This window comes from Terrapene carolina, unplaced genomic scaffold (genome assembly GCF_002925995.2).
Source record: "Terrapene carolina triunguis isolate 2854851 unplaced genomic scaffold, T_m_triunguis-2.0 Scaffold88, whole genome shotgun sequence".
Classification (NCBI taxonomy): Eukaryota; Metazoa; Chordata; order Testudines; family Emydidae; genus Terrapene; species Terrapene triunguis.
In genome coordinates this window covers 41,275,244-41,300,665 of record NW_020664439.1, presented here as the reverse complement: position 1 = coordinate 41,300,665, position 25,422 = coordinate 41,275,244, and the positions used below count along the sequence as shown (strand labels likewise).

Sequence of the window (25,422 nt, the reverse complement as noted above, 5' to 3'; positions counted from 1 at the left end):
ATGTCCCCAAACAGAGGGGACAGGGGGAAAAGGGTGCAATGACTAGATCACTGTTCTGGAGTCAAAATGGATGCTTGAGGGGCACCTGGGGAAGGCATGTCTATTGGCCAAACCCCAGACTTGAATGCCTCCTCCTCTGGGACCTATGCCCCTTTCTGGGATAGTCCTGTTATCTCAGGGGAGGGAAAGCTGCCCAAATGTGCACTGCAGACAATACTGCTGTTGACCACCATAGTGGCGGTCTCTGCACTGCCAATGTGTACACCCTCAAGGGCCATAAGATAGTCCTACTGTCCTTGAAGGAGTGAAGAGTTCATCCATTTTGTCAAAAAAAAAAAAAAAAAAGCAGCACGCAGCCATTAAAGTGCAAATCCTCTATAGCCCGCTGAACATCAGGAGCAATGGCCAAATTCTGCAGCCAGGCCACCCTTCTCATGGTCAATATCGAGGCCATTACTCTGGCCCAAGTATCCCTGGCGTCCAGTGCAGACTGCAACTAAGTCTTAGCCACCCAGCAGCTTTTGGTAATAAATGTCCAACATACTTCCCTGGAAGCTTCGGTCAGCTGGTCTGCAAACTTAAGACATAGCCAGCCAGTTCACAAAGTCATATTTTGACAGCAATACCTACTGGTTAGCAATCCACATCTGCAAGGAAGAAAAGGTGTAAATCTTCCTATCCATCAGGGCCATCTGTTTAACGTGTTTAACCTTAGAAGTTGACTTAAATCTGCCCTGCCAGGCTCTATCATTCACTGTGTTTACGACCAGGGAATTTGGAGCAGGGTGGGTATAAAAACCCTCAAATCCCTGCACTGAGACAAAGCAGCATTTCTCCAAGCACTTTGCAGTAAGTAGTACTGAAGCCGGCATGCTCCAGAAAACCCTAGCTGGCTCTAGGAGCGCATCGTTAATAGGGAGAGCAACTCCCTCAGAGGAACTGCAGTCAATGGTACAGGTCTCTGACCTCCCTGTGTGGTACTGGAGAGTGGTTAATGGGACTTACTCCATCCCACGCACCAACATTCACACCATGGTAGCATGCGCTCCTTCTGCAGGAGACAGATGAGTCCCCATGTGAACTCGAGAGGCCTCGGTCAGTCTTATACAACCTTTTCGTCAGTGCACTCAACGGGGAGCGACTCCTCTGTCTCTTCAGAGAGGCGCTGGATCCAGAACATGAAATGATAACACTCTTGGAACCCAAGGGCAACCTCCGATCTGATTTAAACCTCGGTGCCGAAGCAGGCTGCATGGCGTGTCCAAGTAGGCTGTTTTAGACAAAGACCCCTCATCACCCGAGTCCATTTCGCGAACGATTTGCAAATCAAACACCATTCGTGTGGCTCAGCCTAAGCACAGAAAGCACTACGTGTGGGAATCAATTGCCAGGGATCGCTCCCCCACATAATGGACAATGTTAAATCCTGGTGAGGATATCACCGGGGAATACTTAAATGAAAGTTAATTAACGCTAAATCTAATTAACACTATACTAAGACTACTAATTAATTCTAGGGTACTATATTAATTAGGGGGGAGAGATAGCTCATTGGTTTGAGCATTGGCCTGCTAAACCCAGGGTTGTGAGTTCAATACTTGAGGGGGCCATTTAGGGAACTGGGGTAAAAATCTGTCTGGGGATTGGTCCTGCTTTGAGCAGGGGGTTGGACTAGATGACCTCCTGAGGTCCCTTCCAACCCTAATATTCTATGATTCTAAATACAACTAGAAAAAAAGTCACTAATTAAGAACCACACAGAGCTTCAACTCCAGCCACGGGAGATAAGAAGGAACTGAGGGATGGGGTCAAGGCAGTGCTGCCTCATTTAGCACAAGTGTGGCCTCCTACGGAGACTGATAGGCAAAATTCTCTGGCTCTAGTGCACTGGGCGCACACATACACCTAAGTGGAATACAAGGCTGGATCTACTCAAAGAAGAGAATCTTAGTCAAATATGTTTAATACAAAGATAACTTTAAAAAAAGGAACCCTAACTTGGATAAACAAAATAACATTTCACAGTACATTTTCTCTAGCAAATATTTTACATATTATTTATTCAAAGAGCAAAATAAAACATTATAAAATTAACTTGAATTTGAAACATTTTCACAGCTTTCTAGGACACACAAAGCTTGTTTACACAGCGAGTAACTGTGCAGCAACACAGCATGTGAATCTACAGTACACAAGTTTGTGTGCACTAGTTCACCGTGAGGAGACTACTACAGTGGAGTGAAAGTCCTGGAGAGAGGGAGAGGGAATGTTTGTGGTGGGTTTTTTGTCATACCTCAAAACACACAGATTCCATGAACATTTAAAAAAAAAAAAAATCAACTATAAAACACACAAACAAAAGTCATCAACCAATTTCAAATGTTCCTAACTTTAAATTTACTGAACACGAGCTTCTTTCAAACTTGGCTTTATCCTTGAATCTACCATAAATTAGTTCAGTCATCCAAGTGCAAAATTTCAGATTCAAACTTATGGGGAAACTTTTCTTCTTCCACATTTACATAACTCAAGCACACGAGCTGGGGTTGTTCAAACTTTCAAAAAACAAAATCATCCCTTTGCTGAGATAAAACATGGAAAAATTCAGCTCCAAAAGAATTTATTTGAGGTCATAACCAACTGAAAAAGCAGAATTAGAATGGAAGCTGGAATTCAATTTTGAACTATGTGAGCTAATCAAGCACAATATAGTCATATAAAGCACTAATATACAGTTTCAGATTTTCAAAACACACACATTAACCTCAATACTACCTAAGTGAACTAGTAAACAGTGTGCACATTTTACAGGTGAGGAAACAAAGGTTTAAGGACCTGATCCTGCACCACTGAATTCAATTGGAATTTTGCTATCAACCTCAATAGGCACAGGTTCAAACCCTAAGGGCAAGTCAGAGGTGCAGTCAGGATCAGAAATCAAGTTCCTAACATAGCTGGTTCTTTTTGACCAAAAATGGCTTTTTAATTAAATGGAAATTTTCAGTAGGAAATTTCTGTTTTGTTGAATTTTTATGGGAATGGTAGGGTCACCATTTTTGATTGTCATCAGTTTCGAGAAAACATGAAAAGCTCCATGAAAATTTTTAATGAAACTGAGAAAAGGTTTGTTTCCTATGATTTTTTCAAACTGAAAATACATTTTTTCAACCAATTTCTTCTATATTGTAACTTCTAGTTCGTAATAACCATATTCCATCTACTCGACCATTCTACCTTTCAAAAAGTACAACCATTACCAGTGACAGACACTACATATATTAGACGTTCACTTTTAAAGCTTAACTCTACTTTTTCTTGTGACTATAATCAGTATTAACATTATCCTGTCTGAACAGTCACTTCCACAGGAGGGCAAGCTAGGAAGGAAACATGAGAGTCAACTCACCTCCACTTCATCTCCTTCTCCTATTTCTTTCTTGATATCAGGTGGAGGTGGTAATCTGACTTCATTAAAAGGAACCTGTCGCTCTGGTTGCCAACTGAAAGTTGAATAGATATTTCATTGATTATTTCAAGAACTAATCCTGGTCTGGCAAGCCTTAAAAATATTCACTGACACAATTCATTCTTAAAATATGTTCACTGTTTAAAATTCAGTTCTTATTATTAATTTATAATTTGTATTGTGGCAGTGCCTACAAGCCCTCGCCGTGAACCAGGATTCCATTGTGGTAGGCAGTGTAGAAACACAGAACAAAAAGATTGTTCCTGCTACAAAGAGTTTATAATCAACGAAAGTTAAATTTCTAAGAATTTTAGAAATAAAATTATTACTTGAATTGACAATCAACTTGGAAAAAATAGTTCTCTGAAACTTTTATATGTAACTATAGTAAATACAACACAGAAGGCGTTAGAGAAAAATATTTCTTCAATATTTTTTCTGTTTACTTTTGTGCATTTTATATTACTTTGCATATAATCCGTCTCACTCTTCCCACGTGTAGTCGTCAGTTTCTCCCTTGCTGAAAAAATTCTTACAAACATCAGAGGAACAGAAAAAGCCTTATGATTTTTTTTAAATTCAGGATATAATATTTAGAGGCTGTTACATCAAAAGCTGAATTTTTTAAATTAATCAATTAAAAAACCCTCAAGTTGAAATTATCCCTCTAAATTTCCTCCATAAATATCAAGTGAACTAAGTAAAAACTATTTTATAATGTACTTTACCCAAACAGGTTTTTCACTGTTCATGCTATACAGGCCTTTATACGTATTTAAATATATCCAGCTAGTTGGGCATGAGGTCCTTGCACACCCCAAACTTCCATTGATTTCAGTGGGTGTTTTGCTAGATCTGACTCTTAATGGCACATTATTAGATTCCTACATACCAATTTCTCCTCTTCTTAAAAAAATGATTGGCAAGCAAAGATTCAATTTAGGATATGTCCACATTATTTTAAGAATTATGCTGGTCAAGGAACTGCTTCAGTACCAGTTGTTGCTAGGTGTCTAGAATGGTATCCCTCACCAGTACGGTTAATGATCTTCCTCCGATAAAGAGTGGTTACTTACCTTACAGTCACTGTGATTCTTCAAGGCATTTGTCCACATAGATCCCACTTCAAGTGCACATGCAACTCATATGCGTTGGATCAGAATCTCTGAATAAGTCTCTCATGCCCTGTATGTCCCTGTAGTTCCCCAACCCCCCACCTAAGGGCATAAAGGGAGGAGTGGCCACAACCATCCCTCAGTTCCCTCGTTAAGTGAGAATACCAGCTAATAAAGACGCCAAAAAAGTAATGTTAAAGGAAAGTCTATGCGGCTCCACATGGACAAAACATTCGAAAGAACCACAGTTACTGTAAGATACCATTCTTTCTTCTTTGAGTATGTGTTCATGTGGATCTCCATTTCAGCACCCAAGACTTACTAGCAAGCAGTGCCCATTTGGAAGGTGGGTGTTACAGTAATAAATAAATAAATCAGCCTGCTCCAGTTTTGCCTCTAATCTGGAGGCCAGGTCCATAGCATAATGTTTTAACAAAAATCAGGGGATTACTTCAGGTGGCCGTTTATTTCAGATAAAGAGATATTTTTGAAATATGGGGTAGTAGCCTATTTTTGGTAGCACAGAATAGCAGATTGAGCCTTGATGTTAGGAGGAAGGGGCATGTCTGCCAGCTGGTAATAGAAATACACTGTGTAATCCATCTAGATAGTCTCCGTGCCGAGATGGCTTGTCCCTACATTGCTTAATGCAATCAAGAGGCACAGAGAGTCTAAAAATGGTATCACTCTATCCAGATAAACATACTACGGCCTCAGTAATATCCAGAATGTGAAGCTTCTTCTCCCTCAGAGTGGTGAGAGTTTTGGAAAGGAAAATTGACTGATTTATTTAGGTCAGTTGTTCTCAACCCGCAGCCCTCTTGTGGCCCAATCAGCACACAGCTGCGGCCCATGTGACATCCTCAGGGTCATACAGGTAGTATATATGTAACCCCTTTGGGGTTTAGAGAGCATGGCCCCTTTAAATCTTTTTCCTAGGGGGGAGAGAGGGAGAGTGAGGAAAAAAGAAGGGAAACTCCAGGGGGTGACTCTGAAGCTGGGAGGGAGAGAGAGGGGCAGCCCGCAGAGGCCCTTGCAAAGTGAAGCAGCAGAGAACCTGCCTGAAGCCTGGGAAGGACAGGGCAGCCAATCGGGGACACCCCAGGACAGGAGCCAGGAGGAGCACTGTGCCAGAGAGGAATCGCTCGAGAAGGACAGGCCGGAGCTGGACCCAGTATCACGGCTGCCCAGAGCTCCATGGGGCTGTGAGTACTGGGGCTTGAGACTCTGCATTGGGAACAAGGAGGGAGGCTGTTAGCTAGTTAAGTGAGGAGGTGGTCACTCTGTGTGGCTTTGCAGAGAGCAGCAGAAGGCGGCACTGGAGGGGTTTGTTGGGGGAAAGTTCACTGGCGCCGAAGATGACCAGGAGCACCCAAGACTCACCACTGGACTGGAACTTTGCCCAGGACTCCTGAACTCTTGTGTGCAGACACATTGCTCAGTGTCTGCCCTTTCAGACTGTGCTACCACGGGGCCTGTGGGGCCTTGGTTTGAATGCAACTCTGTTTTACTGCTCCTCCTATATTTCCCTTTGTTGTTTTTCTCCTCTCATCCCTCTGTAAATAAATATCTCCCTTTCTTATATCCATTGTACTTTTTGTGCGTGTGTGTGTGTGTGTTCACTCTGGGGGGTTTGGAACAGGTGCCCCTGGGGTGGAAGGGATTTTTCCTGCTGCATTCCTGCGCCCGCCTTCTCTTGGCCAGAGCTGCCTGCAGAGAAGACTCCATCTTGGCCACAAAGGTGCTAAATTTATATATACTGTGTAGATGCGGCTCACATAACACAGAGAGAGTTGCATATGCGGCCCACAATGGTAAATAGGTTGAGAACCATTGGTTTATGTGAAACAGAGAAACAATTTTGGTAATAAATGTAGGTTGAGGCTTCCACATTCTTATTTCTGTGGAATATGATGTAGGGAGGGTTGGTCATAATCTCACTCAATCTTCTTGCTAACATAATAGCCACCAGAAAACTGTCTTGAGAGTAAGGTGGTAAAGAGAGCAATCAGAAAGCAGCTGGGAGGTGGGGGGCTGTCCTCCATAATGTTGTTAAGGACATTTATATTCCAGGAAGGGGCGGGATCCCTAACTAGTGAGTAAGTATGGATCAACCTGTTAAGAACTTCAGAACAGCAAGGTGAAGGAATACGGAGATTGACTGAACTGGAGAGTGATCTGCTGAAAATGCTGTATAGAGAACCTTGATTGAACTGACAGAATCATGAGAACTTTAAATGCAGGATGTAGTCAAGAATCTTGGGAATGGAAACCTTCAGAGCATGCAGATTGTTACAAGTTGCCATATCAAGAATCTCTTCCATTTGGAAGAATAGATTTTCCTTGGGAAGACTTTCAGCTCTACTGAAAGATCTGTTGACCTGCACTGAATGGTATCTATCAGTGGTGCTTAGCCAGCCAACATCCAGGATATTAGGTGTAATGACTTCAGGTCTGGGTGGAGAACCTGACCCTGATTAAGTGATATTATGTCTGGCAGTGTAATTAGAGGTTGAGGTGACATTTGAAGGAGATCTACCAGCCAGAACTGTCTAAGCCAATCAGTTTTACCTGCACTGCCTTTTGTCCAATTTTACTTATTATCTTGGGTATCAGAGGAATCAGCAGAGATGTATATATAGTAAGACTTGTTTTCAAGATGTGAGAAAAGCATCCTGTATGAATCCGTGACTCATACCCACTCTGGCACAGAATTTTGGGCATTGTGTGTTCTCTCTGTTGGGTATTCCCATCCTGGACTTTTTTGCCAACTAGTGAAATATCAGAGAAAGGACAGATGTTCTGAGGTACCACTCATGACTGGTTATAGATTACTGGCTAAGAAGATTCACTAGGGTATTGCTGACACCTGGTAGGTGAAGGGATATCAGGATTATCCCATGTGTCTGGCATCCGTTACAAAGCCTGGTGGTATCTAGGCACAGGTGCGATGAGTGAGCACCTACTACTTTACATAGTGCATTGCAGACACATTGTCTATGAGAATCTGTATGGCAGAACTTTTCAAGGCTGTTAAGAATGGCCTGCAAAAGCCTGACTGCCCAGAGCTCCAACACATTTACATGCTCTGGACACCAAACTCCCTGTATTTGAAGGTCATCTAAGTGTGTGCCCTATCCTGCTCCTGAAGCATCCGTGATCACTGTCTTTTTGATGAAGGGATGGAAAAGGGTATAGCTCTGCAAGCATACCAACTTAGTGATGCCACGATATGAGATGGAATAGTTATCAATGTCCATATAATGTCAAAACGGACAACATACTGATCTTCGCCAGCCTTGTAATGGCACAAGGTGAAGTCTGGCTACAGGGGTCACCAAAAGTGTATTCTGACATGTGCCCATGAGTTTTACACAAGTCATGACCATGATCGATTGGTTTGCTTTGATACTAGGGAGTACTATCACAATGAAGTGAAATCCCTCCTCGGGGAGGTGTGCTCTTACCAATTTTGAGTCTATTAAAACCCTTATGAACTTTATCAATTGAGAACAGCTGAGACATGACGTCTTGTAATTTATCATCACCAGGCCTAAATCTCTGAGTAGGTCAAGGATATGAGATGGAACTGCGAACACTTCTTGATGAGACCTGCCTTTCATCAGCCAACCATCCAGGTACATATAGATGTGAATGCCCTGTCTCCTCAGATGTGCAGCTGCCACTGCATGGCACTTTGTGAAAACTCTCAATCCTATGGAGGGGCCAAAATGATAGAACTCTGTATTGCTAGTGATTAGGTCCCTCTAGAGAATCATAGGTACTTCCTGTGGACTGGATGGACTGCAATATGGAAGTATGTGTCTAGAAGGTCAAGTGCCAGAGCTTTCAAGGAAGGGATGATGGAGGCTAGCATTACCATCCTAAATCTGAGATGGCTTATGTATTTGTTCAGCGTTCTCAATTCAAGCAGAGGACAAAGACCCCATTTTTTATTCAGAATAAAGAAATATCAGGAGTAGAAACCTCTCCCTCCAAATTCCACAAGCACCTTCTCTATTACTCCTAGATGAACCAAAGAGGTCTCCTCAACCTTCAGATGTTTCTCGTGAGAATAGTCCCTGAAGAGGGACAAGAAAGGAGGGTGTGAAAGGACAATGACTGGAATCGGATAGAGTACCCTCTGGAGATAATCTCTATTACTCATCTGTTGGTGGTTATTCCAGTCCAAGCCTGATAAGATAGGGAAAGACAACTGCACAGTTTCAAGGAAACTGCACCTGTATCCTCCCTCTGTGGTCCACTCCCAAAGTGGCCACTTATGTCTCCAGAAACCACCAGTCTCTGGGTATGGACCCTTATCACATTCCCTTCTGACCAGGGGGGGGTTTAAGGCTGCACAACTCCCTGCCATACACTGTGATATCCCCAGCAAGCCAGCCTGGCTAAAGGTCTGTGCCTATGTTTTGTGTTGTTTCCAATGTTTATGAAGAGTGTATTGCCAGCAGTTACAAGTTACTATGCACTTCTTTCTGAGCAAGCATCTTTATTCTTAAGGGGAAAGCATTACAGAGAAAATGTGTACGAAATGTACAAAAGTTTCCTACCCACATGCTAAAAGCTTATGAGAGGTCACCCGTCAGTCCTATCAAGCCCTAGTAGATCAAAGTCCTTCAGAAAATCCTGTCCATTTGCTGGATCAGACAGAAAGCCCTGAGTCAGTTTAAATGCAGCCTTTTTAAGCCAAAAGCCCTATCTTTGTTTTCATAGTCTCTGGAAACCGTTTGAACCAGAATATGCAAACCACTCCGGGAGAGGAGTTGTAGTTCTAGAGTTGTTTAGTTTCACTGAGTCACCTTAATAACCCTCCACTGTTTTAATTCCTGAAGGAGCTGTGGTGACCTCATGGAGTAGAACTCAATCATTCATACAATCCCTGGTCCACAGAGATACATAAACTTAATACAATATGCAACAAAGAGTCCTGTGGCACCTTATAGACTAACAGATGTATTGGAGCATAAGCTTTCGTGGGTGAATACCCACTTCGTCAGACGCTCCAATACACCTGTTAGTCTATAAGGTGCCACAGGACTCTGTTGCTTTTTACAGATCCAGACTAACACGGCTCTCCCTCCGATACTTAATACAATATGTTCCTCCTAAAGATACAGATGTTGCAACCGCATGCAGTAACAACGACATCCAAAGATAGGACTTATGGACAGCTCCAGTCTGATCTGGTTATGCCTTTCGACCTTTATATCAAACCACAGTCTAGATGACTATGCAGGAGGGTTCACGCCTATAGAAGGTGGTGGTCTGTGGGAGAAATTAGGTTTCTTCCTTGGAAGATAAGCTTTGTATCAGTGTTGGGAAAAGGAATGGGATTGGTATTTTTAGGAATTCAGCCTGGAGGCTGGGTTATAGATTCCCAAGCATCTTAACATAGCCCTGGAATATTTTAATAAATGCAATACTTCGTGAGTCTGATTGCTGAACAAGTCAGTGCCTGCGAAACACAAATCCTCAACCATATTCTGTACCTCCCTTGGCATACCTGAAGCTTGCAGCCAGGACGTCCTTTGCATTGTCACTGCAGTGGCCACTGATTGAGCTGCAGTATCAGAAATATCCATGGCTCTCTGTAGAGCCATTTTCACTACTAGTTGTCCCTCAGCGATTACAGATTTTAACGCTTCCTTAGCATCTTGAGATAGCTTGTTGAGAAGAGAAGGTTACTCACCTTGTGCGGTAACTGAGGTTCTTTGAGATGTGTGTCCCTGTGGATGCTCCACTTCAGGTGTCGGTGCATCCTAGTGCCATCGATCGGAGATTTATGGTAGCAGTGCCTGCGCGTGCTCAGTAGGTGTCTCACGGTGCCGGGTCTAGCACGTGCATGACCCAAGCCCTCAAGTTCCTTCTCTACCGCAGAGTCCTAGCAACGAACTCCAAAATAGAGGGAGGAGGGTGGGTAGTGGAGCACTCACAGGGGGACACATCTCGAAGAACCTCAGATACTGCACAAGGTGAGTAACCTTCTCTTCTTCGAGTGCTGCTCCTGTGGGTGTTCCACTTCAAGTGACTGTAGAGCAGTGCCCCTCAGAAGGCAGTAGGGACTTCGAGTTTATTTGAGTTGTAGAGGTAAGTACTGTTAGACCAACTATGGCTTCAGCCCTGGAGTCTTGAGTGATTGCATGGTGCTCAATGAATGTGTGGACAGAGGCCCAAGTGGCCACCCTACAAATCTCTATCAGAACATTGTTGAGGAACACTATTGAGGTATTGTAGAATGTGCTCTGATGTGCATAGGAAGATGCGTGTTCCAAATACGATAGCACTGTTGAATGCTTATGGAGATCCATTTAGTCAATCTCTGAGTGGATATTGCGCAGCAAAAAGTCTAGGAGATTTCCAGAAAGGTTTGGTCCTTTCCAGAAAAACGCTAACACCTGCCAGATGTACAATGTGTGCAAGACGGTCTCTGCTGGAGTCTCATGAGGCTTGGGATAGAACGTAGGAACATGAATTGGTTGGTTCATATGAAAGGACGATGTTACCTTCAGTAGAAATTTTGGATGTGGGCATAGAGTGACCTTATCTTTGAAGAATATTGTGTAGGGAGGATCAGCCATAAGCGCCTTGATCTCACTCACTTGTCTGGTAGAAGTAATGGTAACCAGAAAGGCCACTTTCATGGATAAATGCAGCAGGGAACAGGTGGCTAAGGGTTCATATGGCAGTCTGGTGAGGCATTTCAACAACAGATTCAGGTCCCAGGCCGGGGTAGGTTGGCGAACTTCTGGGTAAATGTTCTGGAGACTTGTGAGGAAGTGTTTAGTAATTGGGTGCGCGAAGATCAAGTTCCCATCAATCTCATGATGGAACACAGTAACGGCCGCAAGAGGGACTTTGATTAAGCTTGTTGCTAAACCCAAGCATTTCAGCTCCAGTAGGTATTCCAACACTAATGGTAGCAGTGCTGTGGAGGCTGTTGAGTGTTTTTCTTGACACCAGGAGGAGAATCTCATCCATTTAATCTCATCCATTAAGTATTGTGTGTGGTCACTTTCCTGCTGTTTAGTAACACCTGTTTAACTTTTTCCGAGCAGGCTAGTTCGCCATGATGGAACCATGTAGGAGCCACGCTTGTAGGTGGAGTTTCTCTGGATTCGTGTGAAAAGCGTGACCGTTGTTCTGAGACGGCATGTCCAGACAACCAGGGAGAGCTTGAGAGATGCATATCACCATGCGCATCAGGTAAGGTTGTACCATGCTTCTGTGGCCATGTCGGGACTATGAGGATAACCTTGGCCTTGTCTGTTCTTGCGTATTGCGTGATATCACTGGAATTGGTGGGAAAACGTACATGAGGTGTGCATCCCATGTGATGACAAAGGCATCCCCCAGTGACAGGAGTCCCATCCCCACTCTCGAGCAGAACATTGCGCATTTGCTGTTCGTTGGGGATGCAAACAAGTCAATGAGAGGAGTGCCCCACTGGCGGAAAATGGAGAGCAAAACTCTCCCATTCATTTCCCATTCGCGGTCTTGAGAGAAGTACCTGCTTAGCATGTCCACCGTCACATTCTGACAGCTGGGAAGGTAGAAGGCCAAAATGTTTATTTTGTAGTGTATGCACCAGTTCCAGAGTTTCATGGCTTCAGTGCACAGTGAGTGAGATCGAGCGCCCCCTTGTTGATTGATGTAAAACGTGCAGGCAACATTGTCGGTCATAATGCGAATGGATTCATCCTTTATGTGCAGTAGGAAGTCTCTGCAGGCACTGCGGACTAGGCATAGTTTTAGTAGATTGGTGTGTAACTGAGTCTCCGCAGGAGACCATTTGCCTTGAACCGTGCGCAGGTGCATATGAGCAAGGCATCATGATTAATACTGAAGGGGGCTCCTGTTGGAACAGGACGCCCAGGTATACATTTTCTGGTCTTGTCCACCAGTGTAGATAGTCCAGGACACTGGGTGGTATTGTAAGTTGTTTGTGCAGGCTGTGCTTGCTGGGTATGTATACCGAGCTCAGCCAGCCCTATACACAGGGCATATGTAATCTTGCATGTCGTACCACAAACGTTGTGGCTGCCATGTGTCCTAGCAGTTGCAGGGCAGTATGAGCCAGTATTTGGGGGCTGAATCTTATCTCTAAAATAAGGTTTGTCAGAGTTGTGAATCTGTTCAGGGGCAAGGATGCTTTGGTTTCTATGGTATCGAGATGTGCCCTGTTGGACAGAGACTAGAGTGGATTTTCGTTTGTTCATCTGTAGTCCTAGATCCCTGAATAGTGTGATCATCATCTGGACTGAGTCCAGTGCTTCTTGTTGAATTGGGCCTTTGAGAAGGCAATCGTCCAGATAAGGAAAAATCATTATTCCCTGTTTGCGCAGATGTGCCGCTAATACTCCTAGGGTTTCGGAGAAAACTCTTGGTGCGGTGGATAGGCCGAAAGTTAGTACTCTGTTCTGGAAGTGTGTGTGTCGTACTGTGAAACGCAGGAATTTCCTGTGAGCGGGATGTATAATAATATGAAAATAAGCATCTCGGAGGTCGAGGGCTAAAAACCAGTCCCCCTTTTGCAGCACTAGAAGTATCGTGCCCAGTGTCACTATTTTGAACTTCTGAGTGCGTACAAATTTGTTGAGTTTCCTGAGATTCGAGATAGGTCTCCATTCCCCATTTTTCTTCTGGCTAAAGAAGTAGAACCCTTCGCCGTGTATTGCAAAGATACTCATTCCACAGCACCTAGTGGTACAAGATGATCAACTTCTTGTCCGACCAGATGCTAATGAGAAGGGTCCCTGAAGAGGGACAGGGAGAGAGGTAGGGTAGGTGGTCGGGAGGTAAAGGGAATGGTATATCCCAATCGTACAATCTCTAACTCCCATTGGTCCATTGTTATTGACGCCCAGATGTGGTAGAATGGGTGAAGACTGTGCCCAAAGCACGAAGACGGATCGGGTGAAAGCACTGCCTGGTGAGGGAGGGAGCACTGATAGACTGGGTCTTTGTGGACAGTCCTGTCCTGGAGTTCTGACTTTGATCTTCAGGATCTGAGGTGCTCTTCATTGATAGCTCTAGAAGATTTCAGACACATGCCCCTAGATTTTTCTTATCCTTTTGGAAAACAATCACCAGACTGAGCAACAACCAAGTACAAGGCATGACAGACAGCAGCTGTGGCCATCTGTGAGGGGAATCTGATGGTCATAAGATGGGCAGAGCATAAAGCCTGATGGCTTTGGATCTGTCATTACAGGCAGTAGTGGAAAGAGGCACCAAACAGAATTCATAAAGAAATAGATTTTTGGAAATAAAATAACAAAAGGAAAGAGGAGAAAATTTTAGTAGGGAATCAATTCCTGACTGACCTAAGCTAAACTAAGGAAATTCTATGAGGAAGCGACAGACAGAAGAACATAAGAATGGCCATAGTGGGTCAGACCAATGGTCCATCTAGCCTAGTATCCTGTCTTCCAACATGGTCCATGCCAGATGCTTCAGAGGGAATGAAAAGAGCATGGTAATTATCAAGTGATCCATCTTGTTGTCCAGTCCCAGCATCTGGCAGTCAGAGGCTATGGGACACCCAGAGCACAGGGTTGCATTCCTGACCATCGTAGCTAATACCCATTGATGGACCTATCCTCCCTGAACTTATCTAATTCTTTTTTGAACACTGTTGTACTTTGGGCCTTCACAACATCCCCAGCAATGAGTTCCACAGATTGACTGCGTATTGTTTGAAGAACTACTTCCTTATGTTGGTTTTAAACCTGTTGTTGATCAATAAAATGATAAGTGACCCCTGGTCCTTGTTTCATGTGAAGGGGATAACATCATTTCCTTATTCACTTTCTCCACATCAGTCATGATTTTATAAACTTCTATCATATCTTCCCCCTTCCCACCATCTCTTTTCCAAGCTGAACAGTCCCTGTATTTTTAGTCTCTCCTCATAACAGAGAACTATTCACAATGACTCCGAGATCTCTTTCTTGACTGGTAACAGCTAATTCACACGCCATCATTTTGAATGTGTACTTGGGATTATGTTTTCCAGTGTGCATTACTTTGCATTTATCAACACAATTTCATATTCCATTGTGTTGCCCACCCAATATTGTAAGATCCCTTTGTAACTCTTTGCAGTCTCCTTTGGATTTAGCTACCTTCAGTAATTTTGTATCACCTGCAAATTTTTCCACCTCACTGTTTATCACTTTTTCCAGATTATTTTAAATATGTTGAACAGCAGTCCCAGTACAAATCCCTGGGGACCCTGCTATTTACCTCTCTTCATTGGGAAAACGGACCATGTATTCCTACCCTTTGTGAGGAGTATTTTAAACCAGTTGCTGATCCATGAGATGATCTTTCCTCTTATCCCATTACTGGTTTTGTCCTGCTTTCACAGGTGGTAAGAGGAAACTGAGGGATGGTTGTGCCCTGAGGTGGCAGGAGGAGGGAACAAGGCTATGCAGGGTGCAGGCATGGTCCCAACAGACACTGCTGTAACAAGATTCCAATCCTGCGTGCATGAGGCACAGATGCACCTGAAGTAGGGATCCACAAAGGCAAATACTCGAAGAAGAGTAATATATAAGATCCTTTCAAAAATTACAATATGAACTTACAATATGGTTCTAATACACTTCAAAAATTTCCAGTCTGTACAAGGAAACTGTAGTTGAACCTGGCTGAAAGATGAACACATGGGTACTGGGTGACAAAAATACTGCTAAAATGTCAGGGAGTAGCAAAGTCATATACGGAAAGTGAAGCCTTCCTAAAGATCACCCTGATAAGAGTCCCAAGAAAGTAAAAGTTAATTATCAGAATGAACTTGGTATACTAAATCTTCTAGTGTTGGAAAGGCAGTTAAACTAAGGGGAAAATCTGGGACTATGCTAGTAACTGTGGAAGGAGCCTTAAATATCATGTGTTCTAGAAACTGATCTTTCCAGTATGAACCAATTACTCACAATCTCAATGGTGAAGAGAAGAATAAAATTAATACAGTTTTAAACCATGGGGTTGTTTTCCTATAGAATACTTACTTGTTTTCAAATACAACTGTGAGTGAATCCTCATGGACATCTTTGATAAATCCCTGCAATAAGAAGAAAACAGTAGATGTGACATCTTCATTTTAGTAAGGCTTTTGACACAGTCCCACTCAACATTCTCATAAGCAAACTAGAGAAATGTGGTCCTGATGAAACTACTATAAGGTGGGTACATAACTGGTTGACATACCGCACTCAAAGAGTAGTTAATGGTTCACTGTCAAACTGGGAGGGCCTATCTAGTGGGATCCCAAAGGCGTCTGTCCTGGGTCTGGTACTATTCAATATTTTCATTAATCACTTAAATAATGGAGTGGAGAGTATGCTTATAAAATTTGCAGATGACACCAAGCACTTTGGAGGGGAGGATCAGAATTCATAGAACGCCAACAAACTGGAGAATTGGTCTGAATTCAACAAGATGAAATTCAACAAAGACAAGCGCAAAGTACTTCACTTAGGAAGGAAAAATCAAATGCACAAAATGGGGGAAAACTATGTAGGTGGTAGTACTGCTGAAAAGGATCTGGGACTTATAGTGGATCACAAACTGAATATGAGTCAACAATGTGATGCAGCCGCAAAAAACATTAATATCATTCTGCGGTGTATTAACAGGAGTATTGTATGTAAGACACAGGAGGCAGCTGTCCTGCTGTATTCAGCACTGGTGAGGCCTCAGCCGGAGGACTCTGTCCAATTCTGGGCACCACACTTTAGGAAAGATGTGGACAAATTGGAAAGTGTCCAGAGGAGAGCAACAATTAGAAAATCTGACCTACATGGACAGGTTAAAAAAAACCAGATATGTTTAGTCTAGAGAAAAGAAGATTATGGGGGAAGGGGGGGGGGGAGGAGGAGGGAACCTAATAATCTTCAAACATGTTAAGGGCTGTTATAAAAAGGATGGTGATCAATCATTTTCCATGTCCACTGAAGGTAGGACAAGAAGTAATGGGCTTAATATGCAGTAACAGAATTCAGGTTAGATACTAGGAAAAACTTTCTAACTATAAGTATAGTTAAGCTCTGGAATAGGCTTCCAAGAGAGTTTGTGGAATCCCCATAATTAAGAACAGGATGGACAAACACCTGTCAGGGATGGTCTAGATTTACTTAGTCCTGCCATAGTACAGGGGGTTGGACTTGAAGACCTCTCAATGTCCCTTCCAGTCCTATATTTCTATGATTCTAAGTGTTTTAAAAGAGGTTGCTGGACCGTTAATGTTGATTTTCAATAAGTCTTGGTACACAGGGGACATTCCAAAAGACAGGAAGAAAGCTAAAATTGTGCAAATATTTAAAATTGGTAAATGGTATGATCCTGGTAATTAGAGGCCAGTCAGTCAGACATTGATCCCGGACACAATAGAAGGGCTGACACAACTCAACTAAAGGAGGATAATATAATTAAAGCAATTAACATGGGTTTATGGAAGTATTGATCCCATGAAACTAATTTAATATCTTTTTTGATGAGACTACAGGCTTAGCTGATAAAGGTAATAAGTGCTGATGTAACTATAGTGGCACGTCAGGACCACTATATTGAAGGCTGCACCATGACTTATATTTAAAGGTTGACCTTCCTAAGACTTCTAAAATCAACATGCTTAGTCAGATTTCTTTGAAATTTGGTCTGCCTCAGAAGGGTTCAGAGTAGGGTTAGTAAACCAAATTTGGGATCATTTGAGCTTGGGATGTGGAGATATTTCTTTAAAAAAATAGCCATTTTTCAAAAAGTTTCAAGGTTTTTTGTGTGTGGTTTTTTTGCTCAGCACTCTTAATCAAACTATTGATATGTTGGTCAAAAAGGTCTCAATCTGTCAAGTTTTACTGCAAGTAGTGCATGGCACCCACTAAATCTTTGGAGGACCCAAACCGAGAATGGTATTTAAGAAAATACACGTTTTTTATAGGTGCACATGCACCAATACAGAAGAACAGCTAGAGGGTTTCCATTCCGACCACTTTATATGCTTAAAAGCTCAACTCTTGTAAGCACACTTGCTTTTAAATTTGGTGTGCATCATAGGGGCACGAGGTAGTATTAGTAACCCAAATTTGACCTTGGTATTCACAAATTACAGTCTCCTAGAAGAAACTGGTTTACTTCTACTGTCGTGTTCTGTTAAACTGAAAGGTACCAATTTTTACCCAGTTTCTATAGCAGAATAATCAGCAGCCAGCCTAACCAAAATGTTTGTTATGCTGGGTGGGGAGGTGATGTAGACAGGACTTTGTGGGGGAGACAGAGAGAGGGGTTGGGTTGCAGCTTTGGAAGCAGCAGGAAATGAGGACAAGTGGTAGGCAAGTCTTGCATTAGTTATTTGAGAACATCTGTATTTTATTAGCTCCTGAGGGTGTTTGCGCGGGCAGGGGGAGTACTTCCTGATCTCAGGGCAGATTAACATGGTGTTTCCAAACACATAGGACAGAGGTTTGGAACTGACAGTGCAGGTACTTTGACCGCTGAGGGGCAAGAAAACCTGGGTCGCCAATGTATGGATTCTGGATGATCCCCAGATCATGAGGTTGCAGAAGTTTGTGGGAGAGCAAGGAGTACACCATGACATGGGGATTGCTGACTACAGGCTGATTTGGGTGGAGTGAAGTGGCCTGCAATGGCATCACATTTTGCACACTCTGCAATGTCTAACCAGTGATTTAAGAGGTTGTGATCTAGTGTAAATTCTAGTAGTGAATCACTCAGTTAGAATGATCTATGCCTTATTCCAGGTGTACACCTCATCCAATCTATGACACCAGAATTGGACAGCATCAGAGTCTTGTGCCCAGGAGCTGTTACAGTTTTCTCTGTTTTGGCAGAGCATCTGAATTGCTACAGTGACAATATAAAAATGATTAGTAAGTACTGGAAAAACATCAATCGGGAAACTGGAGAGCTCACAACTGACCCAAAAATGTGTACTCTAAGGCATAGAAACACAACAAGCTCTGACACCTCACTGTTTTTTGGAGATGAGGTTCACCCTCCCATGCAGGTCAAAGAACCAGTATGCCATACTGGCAACAGGAGGTGAGGAGCAGACCCCAATAGCTGAGGAGGCGCTGCCACCTGCTCCCAAGGCCACTGCACCCAAGAAACGGCAGCGTAGGATACTAGTGATCAGGGCCATTCTGTAACCTCTTCAATTTTAAACTGCCAAGGGCCAGCATGGTATATGCATATTGGGGTACTGGTCAAAAAGGATAGAGGGGAAAGTGCTCTAGGCAACCTCCCCCGCCCTCTTTTTGTGCTTTAACACGTCAGAAGGAAGCCTGTGGGTGACAGTGAATGGGCTGTAAACGGAGGGAAACGGCTTGTACATTTCAGCAACTCTAGGGTTGGCAGAGTAAAGGTATGCATATTAATGGGGTGTATTGGGGCACTGCTGCATTTCCTGATTTTCACAAGTCTGAGCTTGGCTCAATTCAACATTCTGTAAGGAAATAACACATCACTAAGCAACCTTAGCTCTGTGTGAATGTAGTTCCCCCCCATTGCATGTACTTTGATTTCTGTAAGGTGTTTGACGTGGTACCACATGACATGACATTTAAAAAAAAAAAACACAACAACAACAAAAAACCAATATAAACTTAACAAGGCACACATTAAATTGATTACAAGCTGGCTAACCAATAGGTCTCAAAATGTCAGCATAAACAGGAAGTGAACATTGAGCAGGTCTGTTTCTAGTGGGGTTCCACAAGGATCAATTCTTAGCCCTACACTGTTTAACATTTTTAGCAATAACTTAGATGAAAACATAAAATCATCACTGATAAGGTTTGCAGATGACCAAAAAAAAGGGGGGGGGGAGTAGTAGACAATGAACAGAATAGGCTGACAGAGCTATCTGGATCACCCAGTAAGCTAGGTGCAAGCACACAATATGTATTTTAATACAGCTAAATGTAAACATCTAGGAACAAAGAATGTAGGCCATACTTTTAGGATGGGGGACTCCTTTTTGAAGCAGTGACTCTGATAAAAAATTTTGGAGGTCATGTGATCCCTAGCATAGGTGCCAACTCTGTGGGTGCTCTGGGGCTAGAGCATCCACGGGGAAAAATTTGTGGGTGCTCTGCACCCACCAGCAGCCAAGTTCCCATCCCCCACCCCATCTCATCTCCTCCCCTGAGCGCGCCGCGTCCCCACTCCTCCGCCTATCTCCCAGCGCTTGCCGCCGCCAAACAGCAGTTTGGTGGCATAGCAAACTCTGGGAAAGAGGGGGGAGGAGCACGAACGTGGCGCCTCAGAGGAGGGGCCGGAGTTGGGGCGGGGACTTTGGAGAAGGGGTTGGGGCAGGGGTGGAGTCGAGGCAGGGCAGGGGACAGAGGGGGGTCGAGCACCCACCAGCGCGAGCAGAAATCGGTGCCTATGATCCCCAGATGCATAAACAGTGGAATCTTGAGTAAGAGTAGAGGGTATATTTTACCTCTGTATTTGGCACTGTAGTGACCACGGCTGGAATACTACATCCAATGCTGGTGTCCACAATTAAAACAGGATATTGATAAATTGGAATGGGTTCAGATAAGAGCCATGAGAATGAATAAATGATTAGAAAACCAGCCTTATAGTGATAGACTCAAGGAGCTCAATCTACTTAGCTTAACAAAGAGAAGGTTAAGGGATGATTTGATTGCAGTTTATATGTATCTACATGGGGAACAAATATTTGATAATGGGCTCTTCAGTCTAGCAAAAGAAAGGTATAACATGATCCAATGTCTGAAAGTTGAAGATAAAGAAATTCAGACCACTTTGTTGTTTTTGACCAGTCCTGAGAGTTTTTTAAGTGCCCTGATTCAAACTATCTTGAAAGCAACCAGTCTTTATATTACTGATAAAGACAGATGATTATAGGGGGCTGCAAGCAACCAGAAGAGACATTGGGAGCCCATTTGTCAGGTTAAATCTATTCGTTACACAGACTTGAAATCTGGATGTCTCACATGCTCGCTTTGCAAAGATTGTATATCTTCTGAACTTGGCAAAAAGGCTGTGGCCTTTTCTTTAGAATATCAATATTGGCATAGTTATCCATGGATGTGTCACCTTAAATTGGAACACTGCATTGTAATCTACATATATCTATGCCTTAAGACCACATGGAAACTGCAGATAGTTCAGCTGCATAGCTAAGCGGGATTTCTCGTACACCTATGCTCCAAAATCTGATTCTAGATGAAATATAAGACTCATATTGACCCATTAAGTCCTAATTTGTACCTTACTTATCTTTGACACCCCCTATTTCCTTATGTGAATCTGCAGCAAATGCAATTGTCTGAGGAACCTAAAGTAGCAGTCCTCTAATTTAAATGAAGTTAGCAACAAGACATTCTCACTGAGGAGTCCTCAGCTCCACAACATCCTTTTATCATTTATTATTTGTATTGTGATAACATCTAGGAGCCCCAGTCATAGACCAAGGTTCCATTGTGGTAGGCACTAGACACAAACATAACAAAAAAGTCAGTCACCGCTCTAACGAGCTCCTTGGTCTGCCAGAGCATAGATTTGATAACCTTCATAGAACACTGCAAAACACATCTGTTCCTCAATAAGTAACATTTTTAGAACAGATGGGAAGTCTTTTGGTGGTATTGAGGCAATATGTAATTTTTTAAATATAATTTACAAAGGTATTATTATTACTAACACATTTCATAAATCTAACAAATAAAGAGAGTAGTCTACATCATATTTGTTTAGTTAAATGTGAGATACTAATTCCTATAAAAAGTGTTATAACCTGAGTTTTCAAAATGCAAGGAAGTGGAGAATCAGGTCTTAAACCTTGAATTTCAGAGGAATTCTACACCAGGGTAGTAATGTATGCTTTAATAAATGAGAATGATTAAAGGATTGGAAAACACACCTTAGGAGAATTTGTGAACTTGATCACATATTGATCATAAATACCTACATGGGAAACAAATATTTGACAATGTGCTCTTCAGTCTAGCAAATAAAGTTATAACAAGGTCCAAATGTTGGACACTGAAGCCAGACTAATTCAAACTGGAGATCAGGTGTAAAATTTTAACAGTAAGTAAAAAAACAACATTTGAACAACTTACCAAGGGTTGTGGTAGATTCTCCAGCACTGGCAATTTTAAAAATCAAAACTGGATGTTTTTCTAGAAGCTATACTCTAGTTCAAACAGAAATTATTTCAGGGAAGTTCTATGGTCTGTGCTATACAGGTCAGACCACATGATCACAGTGATCCTTGTTGGCCTTGGAATATATGAATAGATTTGTTTTGTTACTATGAGCCACCACTCTGCGTTTACACTAGCCACTTTGGATGTTTTGACAGAAAGTGAGAGTTTTCCCTAAATTAATAGGTAATGAAAAAAATGAACATGTTTTTTCTCAGCATAACTGGGAAAAGTACTCTGTTACAATGACTCTTATTTAACCATTGGTGACTGTGAAGATAATTACGCCAAAACACAACTTTGGAAATAAACAAAAGAAATCCTCAGAGAAAAAAAGGGAGCAGTAAGATGGAGCAAATAAAACAATATGGGGAAAAAGGCAAACAGGTAAGCTTTAAATAAGTGAATGGTGAGAATTCTGTAACTTCAGCAAGAGGACTATCCAAAATAGGGCAAACCCAGAGGTATCTCATGCACTCACAACATATTGGAGGGGGTCGGGGGGGGAGGGAGAGGAGATGCCTGTGCGCAAGCAAGGTTTCTTCTGTGCTAGATTGGGAACCAGAGACTCAAAATAAAGGGTCTCCACACACCATGGAGATCTCTGTATCAAACCCCACAAGAGAGCTACTGACATATTGGGGGAAATCAAGGGGTGCAGGAAAGGGCTGATGTTGAGGTCAAAAGATCTGAATACTATTACCAAACCCTTAAGCCTTTTAATGCCTAAGCACTGTAATTTTATAATTGCCACTTATGTGAGAATTGTTTCATGTAATACACAAATAAAAAGACCCTCCTCAGGGTGGATAAAAATGGATGATTTTTTTTTTAAGTTTAAAAATCAGATTTTTTTAAATTTAAATCAGATTTTTATTGTTATTTAAATTCTAAGTTTTTCTCTTCGATAATAAACCTGTTTAAATTGAAATCTGAACTTAATACAAAATACGTTAAGGCCTAACCTTATTATAATATCTTAAAACATTTAAATAAAGAAATAATCTACCCTGGCCCCACTTGGTAGTTTACTGCTACTGGTCATTTCTTAGACAGAATTCCTGGGGAATCAGAATGACATCTGGTACATACACAACTTTCCTATGACTACCTGAAGCATTAGTCAATACTGGCTCAAATTTAGCCTGGGTATAAGTGCATATTATTTCCACTGGTAACAAAAAGGGAGTTGCACCTGCTTATGCTAGGGACATTTTTGGTCCATTGTGTGTTATTTTTCAGCATGCAAGTGTAGTTATTACAAATGTGTGTTGGATAAAAAATAATCCTTCAAAAAATATGTCAACTTAAATTTTGTTGATAAAATAATTTTGATCTTACAGTTAACAAATAACTGAGAATACAAATGCACTTAAATCAGGAAATGCAAAAGTATAGTTTCTACAGTAACTACAATGTGGCCCCCTAGTACATAAGTAGTATTTTGCATTGCTGTAGATGCCATTAAATGCACACAGGCAATATGGCAAAATACGATTGCAAGAGGTATTGTAGCATTAAGTTTCTTTATTTTTGACCACGCTATTAAAACCAGGGTTTTTTTTAAAATGCTCATCTGAAGGATCCTGAAAAGATTAATTTACCTAGCGTTCAAAGTATCTGCCTTGGCCTCACCATACCTTAGGCCCCAATCCTACAAGTTGTTCCATGCAGGCAGCCCACATGAAACAACTTGAGGGACCAGGGCTTTAATTTGTGAACCTTCTAAGGGGAGTAAGATGAGAAGAGTACGCTCTGTCCATTGGATAAAGTAAAAATGATTAATAAAACCTTGTCAGATAATGTTTATTTCAAAAGATATTTAAAATTGTTTTGGAGGTTAATGGTTTAGAGTTAAATCAGATTATTATATACAAGAGCTAACCATCAAGAAATCCCTCTTGTAGCATACACCATAACCAGTTACCCCTTTTAAATAAATTGATTTATATTGTGGAAAATAGATTTTGATCTTTTCTATTTTTAGAAAAGTACAATAACCATTTTCCTTACTAAATTATGTCATTTATAATGCACGCATGAAAAACTCTAAAATTCTAGCAAATGAAGAGCAGTTAGTGAGGGACAAGAGAAGCTATTATTGATGCCATGTTCATAGCTCTAAAGAGTACAGAACTAACTACAGTAAAACATATGGCAAATTTGATTTAATATTAAAGATTTTTGTAAGCACATTGTTATAGCTTAGCTGCAGTTAAGTCATTTATACAAGAATTATTTGTTTTACACAATTACTAGCTTGGCTTTGTATCTACTAGCACGGTGGGTAAGTTTCACATCTCATGACATGATTGAGGTATACTGTAATAGTAAGTCTGAATCCAGGACACTGAATGCAACCCTCAGGTTTCATCCTGTCATCCTAATATGTTTTTTTTTCCCTTCAGAAGAAAAATGTAATGCCTTCCATACTCTGACCTTACCTGAGATAGTGATCCCCTTGTAAGTCTTGCTATTCTATCACTACCCAGGGATGCTGAAAGCATTAGTCTGATTCCTCCCTCCCTCCCTTCTAAACCCTAGACAGAAAAATTAAGCAATTTAGATCCCCAGACATGCATGCAACCTTTGCTTGCTTAACATGCAACAGCTCTTTAGGCCAACCAGATCTGGCCATCAGCAGATGTTATTTCACCATATTTATCTACCGAAACAAAACAGAATCTTCTGAAAGGGTGTGTGGGTATGGATCACAAGGTGACCAAAAGTCTTAACTCAATACATCTCAACCCCAGCTTTCAGAAAGGTTTATAATCCAATTTCTAACTCTTAATAACTGGACTACATTCAGTATTAGATGTTATCCTTTCCCCAAATCTCAGTTAATAGAGCTGACCGCCAAACTGGTCATTTCTAAGTAAAACCCACTTATAGGTCACCTCCCTATGGCCCATTACTTCCATTAACCACCTTTCTTCATAGTGCTAAATACAATATGGTACAGACTCAGCTCTGCCAATTCTCACTTACTTGGAGGGACACTTCATCATTCCAGATTATAAAGCAGGCTTTGTATGATGACAATTTTGAATTTACACAGATCCTTTCATCCAAAGATTCTAAAGTACCTCATAACACTCTTGTAAACCCCCGTATTCTTCAACAGATGAGGAAACTGTAGCATAGTTAAGTAAACTGTCCAAGGTCACAAAGCAAGGTAATGGCAGAGCCAGGAATAATATCTAGATAAAATTCCTGACTACTTTAGCCAGCAGAAAAGGCTCCCTTCTCTTTTTTAAAAGCATCTTTCTCTTATGATGAAGGATTTTAATGTGTGTTCTGATGAGACTTTCAAAATCTCAATAAGACTTTTAAAATTCCTTTAATTGTCAAAGTCTAACAACACTGTTGATCTCAATAAAAATTTCAACACTACATATTAAGAGTGGAAATACAATTTTCCCTAGTAAGTTCTTTCTATCAGAGTCCCTCTTACTAGTTTATCAACCAGCTATCTATTAAAAGACTGAAACTTGTAAAATCAGCTGGTTATGATCCTTAAAACACCAATTGTGTTTACATACTATACACTTACCATATAGGATGACCGGATGTCCTGATTTAATAGGGACAGTCCCGATATTCGGGGCTTTTTCTTATA

At 41.7% G+C, this 25,422-nt stretch overlaps 1 protein-coding gene across 3 annotated transcripts in view; it reads right to left on the bottom strand.

Moving 5' to 3' along the window:
- Positions 1-25,422, bottom strand: part of FXR1 (FMR1 autosomal homolog 1) — a 69,240-nt gene that overhangs the window by 42,723 nt on the left and 1,095 nt on the right. For all 3 annotated transcript variants that reach the window (XM_026650064.1, XM_026650066.1, XM_026650065.1), the window contains exons 2-3: positions 15,612-15,664; positions 3,407-3,500 (exon numbers count right to left, since the gene is read on the bottom strand). In XM_026650064.1, the coding sequence (XP_026505849.1) occupies positions 3,407-3,500; positions 15,612-15,664 (147 nt within the window). The remainder of the gene's footprint in view (positions 1-3,406; positions 3,501-15,611; positions 15,665-25,422) is intronic.